The following is an 18317-nucleotide window of genomic DNA, read 5'->3' on the forward strand; positions in this document are numbered from 1 at the left end:
GAAATCTTTTTGGTACATCTCAAACATATTAACTAAAGGTTAGTTTGGTGGTGGTGAGGTTCAATTTGGAGTTGATATGCAAAATTTCAAAATTGGGGTCATCTTCTTTTTCTTCTCAGATTCCATTTTGGCATTTAATTTCTGGTCAACCTAGTCAACTCTAGCAATGGTGGTCAACATGAAAAGTACTCACCTTGACATGGTCTTGGATGACATGGCTTTGGTTGACCAAGTTTAGTTTAGGTTTCAAGAAATAAAGTGGTGCAAAGTAGGGAAGAAAATAAAAGTGTGACATATGACCATTATCATATGTGTTTGAATTTTGAATTTTCCTTTGATTTGAATTTGGTTTCTTTTGTGCATTTGTGTTTGTTTGTGTTATATATGAGTTTTAGAAACCATAGGGCAAGTAATTATGGCCTAGGGTGAGGATTTGCAATTTGGCATAATGTGTATGTAAGAGAGAAATGGGTTTTTCTTATTTTCTTCATTTCTTCTCTAATTAGGGTTTAGTGATCTTGATTTAGGGTTCCATTAGAAAAGGTTGATCATACTCACACTCATCAAGGCAATGGCACAAAAGAAGATCACTCAAATGCATGAAACTATATGTGGCACTATATGCATAGAAAAAGTTTTTGTTAATTGCAAATTTTGAGTTTGGGAAATTTCTTTCTTGTTGATTGTTGTTGAAACTTGGGATGTTACAGCTACGACATGGGCACAGCACCTGATCATCATTGGCAGCACTCAAGCGAACAAACTGCATAAACTCGGCCACTCCCTTTGTGTGTTCAGGGGAAAGCCTTCTAATTCTTGTTGTAATCCAAATACGTCCATCTGCGGAAGAACAAAATGATGCAATTAGCAAACACCTAATTGCACAGCAGTTCCAATTTCAAGCAATGCACAGCAGTTAAATTCGATTTTCTGAACTGATGAAGAAAAACAGATCAAGAGGGGAGAGATGAGAGGGGTGCAGACCGGGAGATGCGGAGGGGCTCGTCGTCGGAGAGGGCCGGGGCTCGTCCTGGAGAGGGACGGGGCTCGTCCTGGAGAGGGCGAGGGGCTCGTCCTGGAGAGGGCGAGGGGCTTGTCGTCGGCGAGGCAGATGGACAGCAGATCCCTTGCTCGGACGCAGCGCCGGCACACCCACCACCGCCGTCACCTCGGACTTTAGTCCTAGTAAGAGCACATATTGGATCACTGACGAAGAAGAACAGATCGAGAGGGGAGAGATGATAGGGGTGCAGACCGGGAGATGCGGAGGGGCTCGTCGTCAGAGAGGGACGGGGCTCGTCGTCGGAGAGGGAAGGGGCCGCCACCGCCGCCGCCGCCGCCGAGCGACTGGATTCGAATTTCTGCTAGGTTATAGGAGGGAGTTGGATTCAGAAGGGATATTTGGGCTTCTCCTGGGCGCCAAAAAAAATCAAAAAGAGTGAGAGCTGGGAGTCGAACCCAGCACCTCTAGATATGTCAACGTGCTAGTTAACCAGTGAAGCTATTGGAGAGATCTTGTCAGCTTACCATCCTTTATCCTTTACATAGTGGAACTAAGGCAACTTCTACTGACTGTGGGGCCATCTAGCAGTAGATACCACTGGGTTGGGCCATTTTGGGGTGGGTGGGGCCATCTAGCAGTAGATACCACTGGGTTGGGCCATTTCTGGTAATTTTATGTGGATTAGGGGCCAGCAGGTAAAATGGAGTTCCGGTAATAAATTCTGCCTCCTCCGCCTCTCCGCTTGACGGTTCCACTCCTCTTCTGTTCCCACTAGCCTCGAAAAACCCTCTTCTTCCTCCTCTGTTCCTCCGCGCCATTCTTGACGGTTCTTGCCGCTTCTTCATTCTCGCCGCTTCTTCTTCCTCTTCCTCTGCGCCATGGACGCTTCTTCTTCCTCTTCCTCTGTTCCGCATCCGCTTCCGCCGTCAGCCATCCAGCCCTGTACTTAGATCAGGACCTTCACCGTCCATGGAGGCAAGGAGATCACTGTTGTCTACACGAACGAGGAGCACACGATGAGCAAGTACCTGGATATGTACGCGCAGTGGTATGCAGAAGAAACCGAGAACAAATTTGTAGGATTGGATCTCGAGTACACTGCGGAGGACAACAACCACGAACTAGAAAACTACCTCGCCGTCGTTCAACTCTGCATGAAGAACCACGTCCTCGTCTGCCACTTTTCCTGGTTTGTAGACCTTAATCTTGCTCTGATTTAGTTAATCTTGCTCAGATTTCGCTAGTGCATGATGAACCAAGTCGCCCTCTGTTTTAGTTAATCTGGATCTGTTTTAGTTAAATCTCGAGTGCTCTGTTTTTTTTTGCGGGGAAAAGAGATATATCAATTAAACAGGAATATTACAGTCAGCCACGACCGCCTCAGCAATCTCTGGCGGATAGTTTTGTAGCCCCACTTCCGTTCTATCCTGCATTTTCCCTAAAGCAGCTAGGGTATGACTAGCACAATTTGCCTCCCTACTGACTTTAGTAATAGCTATCTCTCTTTTCTCTGTTTGAGAGAAAATTGCAGATTGAATCTATCCATATGCTCATCTAGCTAGCATGTACTGGATTTCATTATACCAAATTAATTATCACAAAGCAAATTTCCGGAGTCCTGATCTTGCATTTAATAGACTTTTGTTAGTTTCAAAATTACATGATGCAAATTAAACGATATTTCAGTGACTAAAAAATTGCAATTACACATTTCATAAAATTGTTGGTCATGCATTCTTTTAGTACCAAATGGATTATGACTAGATAATTTTCAGACTCTTGATCATGCACTTACTAAACTCATGTCAATTTTATTCAAGTTATGAGATTGCATAGACTAGCTTCGTAGTCCCAAATTTTATTCAAGTGTTGATCTCGCAAGTACTAAATTTTTGCATCAAATTGAATCTATCCATATGCTCATCTAGCATGTACTGGATTTCATTATACCAAATTAATTATCACAAGCAAATTTCTGGAGTCTTGATCTTGCATTTAATAGACTTTTGTTAGTTTCAAAATTATATGATGTAAAATGAAATTTCAATGACTAAACAATTGCACTTACACATTTCATAAAAGTGTTGTTCATGCATTCTATTAGTACCAAATGAATTATGACTAGATAATTTTCAGACTGTTGATCATGAACTTACTAAACTTATGTAGTTTCAAATTTTATATTCAAGCTATGAGATTGCATAGACTAGCTTCGTAGTCCCAAATTTTATTCAAGTGTTGATCTCGCAAGTACTAAATTTTTGCATCAAATTGAATCTATCCATATGCTCATCTAGCATGCACTGGATTTGATTATACCAAATTAATTATCACAAGCAAATTTCCGGAGTCTTGATCTTGCATTTAATAGACTTTTGTTAGTTTCAAAATTATATGATGCAAAATGAAATTTCAATGACTAAACAATTGCACTTACACATTTCATAAAAGTGTTGTTCATGCATTCTATTAGTACCAAATGAATTATGACTAGATAATTTTCAGACTGTTGATCATGAACTTACTAAACTTATGTAGTTTCAAATTTTATATTCAAGCTATGAGATTGCATAGAATAGCTTCGTAGTCCCAAATTTTATTCAAGTATTGATCTCGCAAGTACTAAATTTTTTGCTTTCAGGACCAACGGGGAATGTAAGGCGCTGCGCACATTCCTTCAACATCAAGGAATTGTGTTCTGCTCCGTTGACAAGAGACAAGATTTTTTGAAGTTATATTACGAGGATATTATAATTCGAAGTAAGAACTGGATCGATATCCAGGAATTGGTCCGCGTCAAAGGTCGCAACGAGAGAGGATATTTGATGAGGGATGGAATGGCTAGTCTTGCAAGTCGCATCATCGACGACTCTTACGGCGAGATGAAGAACAAATTCCCTATAGAGAGGCACAATTACTGGGAAGAGCGGCCGTTGTCTGATCTAAACCTGGAGTATGCAGCTATAGATGCTTATGTGAGCTACCAGCTCTACGTTAAGATATGGTTCTTCCTGCGTTACCTTGTCTTTTGCCCCGGTTGCAAGAAGGAAGACACGCTGAGGGGACTGATACGTCTCAAACGTATCTATAATTTCTTATGTTCCATGCTACTTTTATGATGATACTCACATGTTTTATACACATTATCTGTCATTATTATGCATTTTCCGGCACTAACCTATTAACGAGATGCCGAAGAGGCAGTTGCTGTTTTCTGCTGTTTTTGGTTTCAGAAATCCTAGTAAGGAAATATTCTCGGAATTGGACGAAATCAAAGCCCAGGTTCCTATTTTCAGACGAAGCTTCCAGAAGACCGAAGAGTCAACGAAGTGGGGCCACGAGGTGGCCAGATGATAGGGCGGCGCGACCCCACCCTTGGCCGCGCCGACCTGTCATCTGGGCCCCTCGGGCGGCCCCCTGACCTACCCTTCCGCCTACAAATAGCCTTCGTCGCGAAACCCCCAGTACCGAGAGCCACGATACGAGAAAACATACTGAGACGCCGCCGCCGCCAATCCCATCTCGGGGGATTCTGGAGATCACGTCCGGCACCCTACCGGAGAGGGGAATCATCTCCCGGAGGACTCTACACCGCCATGGTCGCCTCCGGATTGATGAGTGAGTAGTTCACCCCTGGACTATGGGTCCATAGCAGTAGCTAGATGGTTGTCTTCTCCCCATTGTGCTATCATTGTCTGATCTTGTGAGCTGCCTATCATGATCAAGCTCATCTATCTGTAATGCTACATGTTTGTTTGTTGGGATCCAATGAATAGAGAATACTATGTTATGTTGATTATCAATCTATGTGTTGTTTATGATCTTGCATGCTCTCCGTTGCTAGTAGAGGCTCTGGCCAAGTCATTGCTTGTAACTCCAAGAGGGAATATTTATGCTCGATAGTGGGTTCATGCCTCCATTAAATCTGGGACAGTGACAGAAAGTTCTAAGGTTGTGGATGTGCTGTTGCTACTAGGGATAAAACATTGATGCTATGTTCGAGGATATAGTTATTGATTACATTACGCACCATACTTAATGCAATTGTCTGTTGCTTGCAACTTAATACCGGAAGGGGTTCGGATGATAACCTGAAAGTGGACTTTTTAGGCATAGATGCATACTGGATAGCGGTCTATGTACTTTGTCGTAATGCCCAATTAAATCTCACAATACTCATGATGTCATGTATGTGCATTGTCATGCCCTCTCTATTTGTCAATTGCCCAACTGTAATTTGTTTACCCAATATGCTATTTCTTATGGGAGAGACACCTCTAGTGAACTGTGGACCCCGGTCCATTCTTTTACATCGAATACAATCTCTTTGCAATACTTGTTTTTTGTTTTTCGCAAACAATCATCATCCACACTATACATCTAATCCTTTGTTATGACAAGCCGTGGTGAGATTGACAACCTCACTGTTTCGTTGGGGCAAAGTACTTTGGTTGTGTTGTGCAGGTTCCACGTTGGCGCCGGAATCCCTGGTGTTGTGCCGCACTACATCTCGCCGCCATCAACCTTCAACGTGCTTCTTGGCTCCTACTGGTTCGATAAACCTTGGTTTCTTACTGAGGGAAAACTTGCTGCTGTACACATCATACCTTCCTCTTGGGGTGCCCAACATCACAAGGAAGCTACTTCGCCCACATCAACTGTGTGCAAGCAGGGACCTCTGTGTTACAAATGCAAGGCAGCAGAGAAAGAAGCTGAAGATGCACAGAAAAATGCTGCAGCTGAAATAGCAAGGTTAAATGCTGAACTTGCAAGCGTGCGGGCTGAACTAGCAAGCTTGAAGGCACCAGCTTCCAGCGACAACACCGAGTAGGCAAGTCCCCCTCATGGCATGCGGAGGAAGAGGAATGATGATCAGTGGCTGCAGAGTACTGATGCGCCGAAGAGTAGTGATTATTGGGACAGGAAGTGGACTGATGATGAGCAGAAGAGTGATGATCCGTGGACGACGGAGAAGAGTGATCAGCAGAGCCCGAAGAGTGATAATCCGTGGCTGACGAAGCCAGGCAATTACTGACCTCTTCTCCAAGATCCATGCCTAGTTAATTCTCTCTTTTTGTATTTGCTTGTCAAGAAACTTTGATTCTATCATCTGTTTGTTTTATGAAGCATCAATTGCTTCTGGTTTGTAAAAAGTAACTTTTTAGTTTGAAACCAGAACCTCCTTATTGTAATTAATAAGTACCTAGTTATTTGTTTTATGAAGCATCTATTGCTTCTTGTTTGTAAAAAGTACTTTTAAATTAGTTGAAACCCCAGAACCTCCTTCCGGTATATGGGGTGTTTCCCGGAAATGCGCAGACGACACTTCGGAAAGGTTCTGGAGAGGTATAGGGGGGAACTCCCGCCCGCCTGGCGTCACCTGTGGGAATAATCTCGACGTTGCATGTGCCAAAAACTTTCCACTACATGTTCCTATGATATGTGTCAAAGTGTGATGCAAGGTGTAATTGTGCAAAAGTAGCTCCCCTAAACCCTAGACCCTAGCCCTAACCCTACGCCGAACCCTAACTAGTCGATCTCAGGCACACCGTCGATCGTGTGATAATGGCTCGAGCTGCGGGTGTATGTGCCAAAGGGTCCCAATTCTTGGTTCTCCATGTGTATATGTCCTAAACAAACCTAAAAGAATGAAAAGGTACATTGGTGCACCCTCGCGCGGAGAAATCTAGGGGGGTAGACCCGCCGGGGCACACGTTCCGCTGTTTTGGGGGAGGATGGGGAGAACGACCGCCGGAACATCGGAACCCCACCAAATCTTGCATGTGGGCCTATTCTATGTGTCAAAGTGTGGTGCAAGGTGTAATGGTGCAAAAGTAGCTCCCCTAAACCCTAGACCCTACCCCTAACCCTACGCCGAACCCTAACCAGTAGATCTCATGGCACACCCTCGATCGTGTGATAATGGCTCGAGCTGCGGGTGTATGTGCCAAAGGGTCCCAATCTTGGTTCTCCATGTGTATATGTCCTAAACAAACCTAAAAGAATGAAAAGGTACATTGGTGCACCCTCGCGCGGAGAAATCTAGGGGGGGTAGACCCGCCGGGGCACACTTTTTTGGGGGGGAGGAGGGGGAGAACGACCGCCGGAACACCGGAACCCCACCAAATCTTGCATGTGGGCCTATTCTATGTGTCAAAGTGTGGTGCAAGGTGTAATGGTGCAAAAGTAGCTCCCCTAAACCCTAGACCCTACCCCTAACCCTACGCCGAACCCTAACCAGCAGATCTCATGGCACACCCTCGATCGTGTGATAATGGCTCGAGCTGCGGGTGTATGTGCCAAAGGGTCCCAATCTTGGTTCTCCATGTGTATATGTCCTAAACAAACCTAAAATAATGAAAAGGTACATTGGTGCACCCTCGCGCGGAGAAATCTAGGGGGGTAGACCCGCCGGGGCACTCGTTCCGCTGTTTTGGGGGGAGGAGGGGGAGAACGACCGCCGGAACACCGGAACCCCACCAAATCTTGCATGTGGGCCTATTCTATGTGTCAAAGTGTGATGCAAGGTGTAATTGTGCAAAAGTAGCTCCCCTAAACCCTACCCCTAACCCTACGCCGAACCCTAACCAGTTGATCAGGCAGCACACCCTCGATCGTGTGATAATGGCTCGAGCTGCGGGTGTATGTGCCAAAGGGTCCCAATCTTGGTTCTCCATGTTTATATGTCCTAAACAAACCTAAAAGAATGAAAAGGTACATTGGTGCACCCTCGCACGGAGAAATCTAGGGGGGTAGACCCGCCGGGGCACACGTTCCGCTGTTTTGGGGGGAGGAGGGGGAGAACGACCGCCGGAACATCGGAACCCCACCAAATCTTGCATGTGGGCCTATTCTATGTGTCAAAGTGTGGTGCAAGGTGTAATGGTGCAAAAGTAGCTCCCCTAAACCCTAGACCCTACCCCTAACCCTACGCCGAACCCTAACCAGTAGATCTCATGGCACACCCTCGATCGTGTGATAATGGCTCGAGCTGCGGGTGTATGTGCCAAAGGGTCCCAATCTTGGTTCTCCATGTGTATATGTCCTAAACAAACCTAAAAGAATGAAAAGGTACATTGGTGCACCCCCGCGCGGAGAAATCTAGGGGGGTAGACCCGCCGGGGCACACGTTTCGCTGTTTTGGGGGGAGGAGGGGGAGAACGACCGCCGGAACACCGGAACCCTACCAAATCTTGCATGTGGGCCTATTCTATGTGTCAAAGTGTGGTGCAAGGTGTAATGGTGCAAAAGTAGCTCCCCTAAACCCTAGACCCTACCCCTAACCCTACGCCGAACCCTAACCAGCAGATCTCATGGCACACCCTAGATCGTGTGATAATGGCTCGAGCTGCGGGTGTATGTGCCAAAGGGTCCCAATCTTGGTTCTCCATGTGTATATGTCCTAAACAAACCTAAAAGAATGAAAAGGTACATTGGTGCACTCTCGCGCGGAGAAATCTAGGGGGGTAGACCCGCCGGGGCACTCGTTCCGCTGTTTTGGGGGGAGGAGGGGGAGAACGACCGCCGGAACACCGGAACCCCACCAAATCTTGCATGTGGGCCTATTCTATGTGTCAAAGTGTGATGCAAGGTGTAATTGTGCAAAAGTAGCTCCCCTAAACCCTACCCCTAACCCTACGCCGAACCCTAATCAGTTGATCAAGCAGCACACCCTCGATCGTGTGATAATGGCTCGAGCTGCGGGTGTATGTGCCAAAGGGTCCCAATCTTGGTTCTCCATGTTTATATGTCCTAAACAAACCTAAAAGAATGAAAAGGTACATTGGTGCACCCTCGCGCGGAGAAATCTAGGGGGGTAGACCCGTCGGGGCACACGTTCCGCTGTTTTGGGGGGAGGAGGGGGAGAACGACCACCGGAACACCGGAACCCCACCAATCTTGCATGTGGGCCTATTCTATGTGTCAAAGTGTGGTGCAAGGTGTAATGTTGCAAAATTAGCTCCCCTAAACCCTAGACCCTACCCCTAACCCTACGCCGAACCCTAACCAGTAGATCAAGCAGCACACCCTCGATCGTGTGATAATGGCTCGAGCTGCGGGTGTATGTGCCAAAGGGTCCCAATCTTTGTTCTCCATGTGTATATGTCCTAAACAAACCTAAAATAATGAAAATGTACATTGGTGAACCCTCGCGCGGAGAAATCTAGGGGGGTAGACCCGCCGAGGCACACGTTCCGCTGTTTTCGGGGGAGGAGGGGGAGAACGACCGCCGGAACACCGGAACCCCACCAAATCTTGCATGTGGGGCCTATGCTATGTGTGAAAGTGTGGTGCAAGGTGTAATTGTGCAAAAGTAGCTCCCCTAAACCCTAGACCCTACCCCTAACCCTACGCCGAACCCTAACCAGTAGATCTCAGGCACACCGTCGATCGTGTGATAATGGCTCGAGCTGCGGGTGTATGTGCCAAAGGGTCCCAATCTTGGTTCTCCATGTGTATATGTCCTAAACAAACCTAAAAGAATGAAAAGGTACATTGGTGCACCCTCGCGCGGAGAAATCTAGGGGGGTAGACCCGCCGGGGCACACGTTCCGCTGTTTTGGGGGGAGGAGGGGGAGAATGACCGCCGGAACACCGGAACCCCACCAAATCTTTCATGTGGGTCTATGCTATGTGTCAAAGTGTGATGCAAGGTGTAATTGTGCAAAAGTAGCTCCCCTAAACCCTAGCCCTAACCCTACGCCGAACCCTAATTAACCAGTTGATCAGGCAGCACACCCTCGATCGTGTGATAATGGCTCGAGCTACGGGTGTATGTGCCAAAGGGTCCCAATCTTGGTTCTCCATGTTTATATGTCCTAAACAAACCTAAAATAATGAAAAGGTACATTGGTGCACCCTCGCGCGGAGAAATCTAGGGGGGTAGACCCGTCGGGGCACACGTTCCGCAGTTTTGGGGGGAGGAGGGGGAGAACGACCACCGGAACACCGGAACCCCACCAATCTTGCATGTGGGCCTATTCTATGTGTCAAAGTGTGGTGCAAGGTGTAATGTTGCAAAATTAGCTCCCCTAAACCCTAGACCCTACCCCTAACCCTACGCCGAACCCTAACCAGTAGATCAAGCAGCACACCCTCGATCGTGTGATAATGGCTCGAGCTGCGGGTGTATGTGCCAAAGGGTCCCAATCTTTGTTCTCCATGTGTATATGTCCTAAACAAACCTAAAATAATGAAAATGTACATTGGTGAACCCTCGCGCGGAGAAATCTAGGGGGGTAGACCCGCCGGGGCACACGTCCCGCTGTTTTCGGGGGAGGAGGGGGAGAACGACCGCCGGAACACCGGAACCCCACCAAATCTTGCATGTGGGGCCTATGCTATGTGTGAAAGTGTGGTGCAAGGTGTAATTGTGCAAAAGTAGCTCCCCTAAACCCTAGACCCTACCCCTAACCCTACGCCGAACCCTAACCAGTAGATCTCAGGCACACCCTCGATCGTGTGATAATGGCTCGAGCTGCGGGTGTATGTGCCAAAGGGTCCCAATCTTGGTTCTCCATGTGTATATGTCCTAAACAAACCTAAAAGAATGAAAAGGTACATTGGTGCACCCTCGCGCGGAGAAATCTAGGGCGGTAGACCCGCCGGGCACTACAACAAATGTGTTGACTTGTGACCTTCTCACGGTGACCATGGAAAAAATCGTCATGATTCTATGACGATCCCACACTGAATGGTCGTTAGCTGTTCGGGTGGGTCAAAACCCTAGGAAATTAGGACGATTTAGGTCAAAAACGTCATTATTTCATATAATGAAATCGTCATAGTCGGAGCCAAACAGTTTACGACGTTATTTCTAGACAATTACGACGAATTAAAATCATCATTACATCTAAAGTGTGATACATTGAAATGACTATCAACCAAATCATCAACTGCCTATGTGGTTGTTTACGTGTCAACATCTCACATACTTAACATGTTTGACGAGGAGGTCCAACTAGACATATGGAGACATCTACCGACTAACATGGAGTGAGCCTGGATTTGGATTACTTGCTTGAAACGCGGAAACGTCAAACAAGTTAAGTTTTTTGTGATCGATTTCAACGTTGAGTTCGTCTAGGCACAGGGGGGTCCCAAGTCCCAAGTACAATTGTTCTTGTTGTTGTGAGGCGCGAAAGTGAATAACAAATAAATGGGTGTGGAGGGAAAATTTCGGAAATCACCGCGCGCGCGTGGGAGGTCCAAAATTTTATCCTAAATTCTATTAGGTGCCAGGGCACGCTGGTGTCTTACCCGGTGCCCCCCATTTCCTCTTGCCGAGCCACGTGGTCTTGTTTGTGGAAGACAGCGCGTTGGGGCCCACCACACCACGAGCGAGCTTATCCCTTCCAGGAGAGCTTTTCCCTTCTTTCGTACAGAGAGTTCTTCACGAGCGCGCTGCCGCCGATTACCACATCCGCGAACGCGCCGCCGCCGGTCGCCACCCCTGCGAGCACGCTGCCGCCGTTAGCCAACTCCCGCGAGCGCCGTCGCCCGTCGTGAAGGGAAGGGCCTTCGCCTGGCCATCCGGCGCGCCGGTGATCCCCTTCTCACCTGGCGCCATCGGGAAGGGCGAGCCGCTTGGCCCTCTCTCCCATGGTCCAGCGCGTCGTTGGTCCCTGCCACCACTCCTCTTCTCGTTAATTTCCGCTCCTCCCATGCTCCTTAGTTCTACATCTAAAAACATCCAACGATGTAATAAAAGCATGCTCCCCATTGTTCTGGCTGTATTTTTTTCTTTGAAGTTGTATCTATTTTTCGATTTTTTTACATCCCAAATGATGGTAGCGGTGGATGTATATTTTCTTCCTTTTCTACATCCAAGATCTGATTCGCCCCTATTTTGGATGTAAGAATAGTAGGTTCACCCAAAGTTTTTTACATCCCGAATGATGGCAGTGTTAGATGTATTTTATTTCTTTTTTCTACATCCACCGAACTTGGAATGGAGCCATTAAATGTGAACTCGCTGATTTTGCACATCCCGAGTTTCACTTGCAGCGGACATTCCAGACGGAAAGAAGAAACGTGCCGGAGTAGACTTTCTATTTTTAGAAGGTGGAGAATGTTAGATTAGTTTATTTCTATTTTTGGATGGGGCACTCTATAAGACTAACCGGTGCTATAGCACTGTGTAGCAACGTCCAAATTTTATCCGTCCGCATAACTTCGACCGAACTGCTAACCCTAAAGCCAATCTTTCCCCCATCCTCCTCCCTTCGTGCGCCGCCACCCATCTCTCTGCATACCGACGCCCCTCCCCTCCCTGCTTCAGACAATCCACCACGGATCCTCACCAAATACCGTCGATCTCCCAAGCCGCAGACGCAACCCGCCATGGCCTCCGCGTTTGATCTGGAGAGCAAGACGTCGATTTTGAGCTAGCTGTCGAGCGCTGCACCAACGCTAGCGTTGTCGGGCCAGCCACCGTGGAGTTCTTCTCCTACCTCGCCGCAGACGCAACCCGCGGCGTCTCCGATCTCGGCTAGATCGGATCCGCCAGCAAGTTCTCTTCTCACCAGCGGCAAGTCTTCCGCGTCAGCGACCACGCGGGGCTCACCGTAGATGGCCGCGTCCTCTCCGGATTCCTCTGCAACGAGTACATCAACCACTCCTTCATCTACTACGCCCCCTCCTCATCTCCAGGCTCGCACCCCACCTCGCAGAAAAGGTGCAGGTCCGTCTCCTCCACCCGATCTCATTTTCTTCATATTTCTGCTGGCTTTGCCTTGATCTGCCCTTGCCCTAGATTTCATTAAGGTGGGATAAAATCTAGAGCGGGATATGTAGTTTCGTTCTTAGGGTTACAGTCTCGGCTTGTTACGATTGGAGGTGGTACAGTGTAAACCTGAGTAAACTACGGTTGTGGTATGCTTCATTAATATATTTCCATGAACAAGCAATTCTACCTAGCCTTTCGCTGTTACTAGGGATTATATGCAAATGATGTCCAGTCTTATCTTGCTCCTGTGTCTTCCTTTTTCAGAATTAATGGATGCATGTATGCATCATATATCTCTGTTAGTGCCATGGTGACCTACTTCTGCTTGCAATATTTTTGTTCCCAGTCTGTATCCACATGCAGCTCAAGCCATGTCGATGTGTGACTTGATAGAAATTCTCGAGTGGTATAGCATTATTGCCATTGTGATGATTCAGTGAATGTTATTTTGATTATTCTAGTCAAAGTAAGGACTGCAGGATAGGTTAGGAACATTAGTAACATTTTTGAAAGAACTGCAGTACAGTTTATTCTTCGGTTGTTCCCAATTGTATGTCTCTGTTAGAGTACTTTTCCTGCTTCTTTGGATCCTGCTTGCTTTTATATGTTAACTAGCATGAACTGGCGCGGCGGCACGCCGCGCCTATGCTATGACAGTGTTAATTATCAACATTAAGCTTTATCTATGTGATATCCTTATCCTAGACATACTGAACAAATGAGAAAGTTCATGTACTATGAAAATATTTCAACAGGCTCTGCCTCGTTGGGCTGGTTTTAGAAAAATATAAAATTGTGGAACGGGAGTGGAAAAAATTAAAAACTCAAAGATTTGTTTTTATTTATTTATTATTATTATTTTGCAGTCACCGGAAACAGCTCGTGCATCTCTATCGTATGTTAGCTACTTTAAATAGCCAACAGTCGGTTGAGTGCACTTGTTTCTTGGCGTCAGTGCTGTTCGTTTTATCCAAGAAGTACGAAACACAGAGGGGACTTTTTCTGTATGAGCCGGAATCTACAGCCAAGAGAAATGGACAACTTCAGAAAGCTTATGTCGAGTTGTTAGCAATATGTGCGTTCTTCTTCTGTTTGAAAGTAATTTATGGTGCACTTGAGAACACAGATTATGACACATCGTAACATTTTTATACTTGGGCATTGTTGCTACTGAAGCTTTTCTCCCGCAGGCGGTACATAAATGAGAACTGTAAATTACAGATAGCTGTTATGTAGGTAAAGCATATATAAGTATATGTTTTCTTTACTTAACATATGGCGTGACTCGGGCATGTTTTGTTGCTGCATCTGGTGGTCTTTTTCACCATGAAATTGTACATCGAGCATGTGTAGATGTGGCTCCTGCTGTAGGCAGAAAACCTTCATCTTTTCCTTGCTACAAATTAGCTAGTGATGTCATGTCATGAATGTACATGTACATTTGAAGTGCGTAGGTGTATTTGTGTTTAATCTGAAGACCATCATGTTTTCCAAACTATTAAATTACGCAAGACTGCTGTGACTATAGCATGATAAACTTCACTGGTAGCAATTAGCATCAAGTCAGATTGGCAGTCAAGTTAAGACATTACACTTGATAGAACTCCATAGTCAAAAGCCTGTGTTTTACAGCAGGGACAAGGGGAGAGAAGAGATACAATGGGGGTGTGGAGAGAGAGAAACACGAAGGGCAGCCCTAGCCATTTCCACCTACGCAAGAGACCGAAGCAGCCGCCTCATCTTGGAGGACTGGGGCACGCGCAGCTTCCAGAGAGCGCCTTCCTCCCTACAAACAGCGAGGGGGCGAGGAAGACACGGGCGTTCACCTTTTGGAAAAACACGCCATTTCGGTGTTTCCATAGTAATTATAGAAACAAAACACACTGAGAATGCTTGAATTTAGGGCCATCCATCTAAACTTCCTAGGAAGCAACCCTGGAAAGAAGAGAGAGAATCTAAGAAAACATTGATCAACTGGCATAGAGGACACATATCAAAAAATCTCGCAACAGTATGAGGAGAAATATAACCTAAACTTGAAGCTTGCAAACACACAATATTCGAACACAAAAGGGGACAGAAACCTGGCGCCTTGACTAAGAAGTCATTTCTGAAAGAAAGCAAAGATAAAAAGGTTTTAACAAATAAATGCAGGAGATATCTGTATATAGAATATAACAGCACGAAAGAGCAAGCATATGTATAAAAACACAGGTGTCTAAGCTGGTACATTTATAGATGACAAAGAACTTCTAAGCATACAATATTTCTTATTCTAAAAAAAAAAACTTACAATATTTCTTATATCTGTGGTCAGTTTTCCAGATGATTCATCAAGTGCAAGTATCTTCAATCCCCCTCTCAATGTTACTCTCTTGAAATAGCAAGATAAAACTGGATGTGCGAAAACACAGGTTTCGGGGTCAAGTGTCTGATATTTTGTAATATAAACAAAGTGGATACTGTCGGCGCTGCAATGTTAAGGGAAACTCTGTAGCTGGTGCATTCAGCACAATTGTTGGGATACACACACGATCACCTATATTGCCCCCTGTCATAATCTTTGCTTGCAGGATCCACCCACCGAACCTTGTAACCATCAAGCGAGTGCAGTTGCAAAACTCAGTAGAATGGTTAATATTTCTCAATAGCATTACTGGGAGTCCCACCTTTCATGAAATCTTACGACGTGTAAAGTTATGAGGATCCATATTGTGAAGAAATTCCATAGGATATAAAAAATTCTGCATCATCCATATGATCCATTGTTTTACAAATATAACCCGAAGTTTTGAATACTACTGCTAGTACTTGTTAGTGTGGAAAATTGTCGATCAGAAGTAATGCTCAGAAAAGTATTATGTACGGATGGCCCAATAGATGAGATTATATAAAAGATTATATTCAACTTGTAAAACAAAAGAATATGCTGTAAAAGAAATTAAAGGAGTTCATGCTCACTGAAATCTGAACAAAGAGGCAGGGTCTAAATTTGGTGAAACGTTTTCATGCTCTTTTTACTTAAGGTAATGCTCCCAACGAACAATTTAAACCCTTATTTGAACGGTAGAATCATGCACATGAACCATTTAGGATAAGGTTCTTATGAAGGTATAAATTAGCCAACTGAAGTATCAGATAAACTGAGGTATAAACTAAGAACCATAGACCTTTCAATAAATTGCACAAGCACCAATTGATAAACCAATTGAAGAATCATTTGTAACAGAAAATAATTGTAGATAGGTTACGTTGGGGCAGGCTCAACAATTTCATACCTCGGGCATTAATTTATATGTAGAAAGTTTTAATTTCTTCAAACATACCTTGCAGTCAATGTACCACAATCTTTTAGTGGAAACCAACTACGAAAGTGAGCATATTAAGACTAAAACTTGACCCTGCAATGCTGCAAGCAAAAAATAGCTCTCATCCCCAGGCCACTCGTTAGTTGCAGACACAATGCAAAGTTACATCCAAAAGAAATTTAATATAAGAATCTATATAAGGTGTAGAAATACGCACTTTGAATGGCAAAGAGCGTCTAAATGCTAAAAGAGTGTACATATGCCAAAACGTGAGATACAAACATGCAACATGGTGTTCATGATAATCCTAACCGAATACATATATCTCACCCACATAAACAATGTACATCAAGATGAGGGAGACTCTGCTATGATCTTTCACAAACAAAAAGAAACAGGCAATGTTGTTATAAAATTTGTCCAATCCAAAGAGTAGATTGAGCACTTCATACAGTTCAGATAGCTAATTGGCTGTAGCTTCCAACGTGGTTAATCGAATCCTTCCACCAAAAGGAAGCTTTTGATCATAATGCATATCTCGAATTAGATTCACCATGGAATTGGAAGAATAAACGTGTCCAATAGAAAATCTCCCAAAATTTCCTAGTAACTGATCCATCAGAGGCACCACCAAGAACAACAATACCATAGGGCCAGAACAGAGGAACATCAGTCAATTGTAGTGCCACATGAATGAAACGACCACCAACATGACCATTCATCTGAGTACCTCTTTGAAGTGGAGATGGAGGAAACAACCAGAGCAAAACCTAGAGGAACTCCATGGCATAGATCAGTACCAGGACAATCTAGAAAAAATATAGAACTAAAAGAAAGGCAAATCATGAAAATACATGGATGGCATAATGATCAAGACATTCAACGCTGACATCACCAAAATCGGGAGCAGAATGTACCTGCCAAGGCCTGCAATCGGGAGCAGAACGCTCGTCCAGGATAAGCATCGAGAGTGCGTGTGGAGTGTCGCATCATCGGTGCCAAGACGCATCGATGTTGTTGCCTCTGGTCCCGTGGTAGACGCGGCTGTGTCCGTCCTTACCGCATCCACTGCTGCCTGGCAGAGATGGAAAGGAGGTGACACGCATAGTAGAGGAAGGGGCAGAGATGAATCTACCAAGATCGATCATGGAAAGGAGGAAGCTGAATTGGAGGATTGCATACCTGCTTACCGAATCGACCGGTGGTTGCTGGCCTCCTCCCTCTAGTGTTAAGGTGGTTCTCTCGTGCTCCCGGCCTCGCCTAATCTACCTGCGCACCGATTTGACCGGTGGTTGCTGGCCTCCTCCCTCTAGTGTTCAGGTGGTTCTCTCATGCTCCCGGCCTCGCCTAATCTGCTCCGGCCGGGAGCTCGGCCACGCGACCCTGCAGCGAAGCTCCTCCCTCTGGTGTGCGTCGCTATCCCTCTCTCTCGGCTCCGCGAACGAAACGGTAACCTCCAGGCCTCTTCCCAAGCTTCTGGCCGTCGGCGGTACACATCGGCGCGTCAGCCTCCGACGCCGCGGCCTCTTCCCAAGCTTCTGGCCGCCGGCACTACACATCGTCGCGTCAGTCTCCGACGCCGCGGCTCGCCTAGGCCACCGGCGCGCCGTCGTCAGCATCCTCGCGCGGCTCTCTCATACGGTGGTGGTGGGCTTGTGACCAGAGGCGCTGCTGCTCATGTAGCCATGGAGGAAGACCTCGGCGACGGAGGAGCTCCCATGGAAGACCGGTGGAGGTGCAGATCGAGGGAAAGGAGAGCAGCATCCAGCTACTCCTCCGCGCCGCGTCCGTCTCGGGAAGGAGAGAAGAGAACGGCAGCTCCTCCTAGATGCGGCCATCCGACGACTAGGGAGGTAGAGGGCTGCATCTAGCTGCTCCTCCGCGCCTCCACCCGGTTTAGGAAGGAGAGGAGCTCCTCCTCCGTGCTGCCAGCGATTTTTGATGGGGAAAGGATGGTGTGCCATATTGATGGCTGGAAGAGGGAGAGGGTTGCAACCACGCGGAGAAAATAGATAGATGAGATCTTGGGAAGAAGAGGTGAGCAGTAGAACATGTGAAGCAAGGATACATGCGTCCATGCCACGAATCAATGCGGAGCTATCGATTTTTCTAGATCAACACAGGAAAAAAACAAGAGACAAAACCATCGGAAGACATGCATGTGGACACCAGACAGATTATGCAGAACATCAGGGTCCACCCACAAGGGCCCGCCACTATCCCAGCAGCATCACAAGCTACGGGTACACCGCAGCCCCACCAGCAAAAAAAGTGTGAA

At 46.2% G+C, this 18317-nt stretch overlaps 1 protein-coding gene and 2 long non-coding RNA genes across 3 annotated transcripts; 2 read left to right on the forward strand and 1 right to left on the reverse strand.

Annotated features, from left to right (window-relative positions):
• Window positions 1–2019: 2019 nt before the first annotated feature.
• Window positions 2020–5834, forward strand: LOC139831863 (3'-5' exonuclease-like). Its single transcript, XM_071821206.1, has 3 exons — window positions 2020–2192; window positions 3645–3978; window positions 5700–5834. The coding sequence occupies exons 1-3, from the start codon at window positions 2020–2022 to the stop codon at window positions 5832–5834; spliced, it is 642 nt and encodes a 213-aa protein (XP_071677307.1).
• A 6329-nt stretch (window positions 5835–12163) lies between these two features.
• On the forward strand, window positions 12164–14201 carry LOC127331274 (uncharacterized). The gene is made up of 2 exons (XR_007869699.1): window positions 12164–12686; window positions 13598–14201. It is a non-coding gene; the product is annotated as an uncharacterized lncRNA (long non-coding RNA).
• A 110-nt stretch (window positions 14202–14311) lies between these two features.
• On the reverse strand, window positions 14312–18068 carry LOC127344801 (uncharacterized). Its single transcript, XR_007878252.2, has 5 exons — window positions 17222–18068; window positions 16957–17114; window positions 15025–16809; window positions 14762–14841; window positions 14312–14666 (listed from the first exon to the last, which is right to left on the reverse strand). It is a non-coding gene; the product is annotated as an uncharacterized lncRNA (long non-coding RNA).
• Between the last annotated feature and the right edge of the window lie 249 nt (window positions 18069–18317).

This window comes from Lolium perenne, chromosome 1 (assembly GCF_019359855.2).
Source record: "Lolium perenne isolate Kyuss_39 chromosome 1, Kyuss_2.0, whole genome shotgun sequence".
Classification (NCBI taxonomy): domain Eukaryota; kingdom Viridiplantae; phylum Streptophyta; class Magnoliopsida; order Poales; family Poaceae; genus Lolium; species Lolium perenne.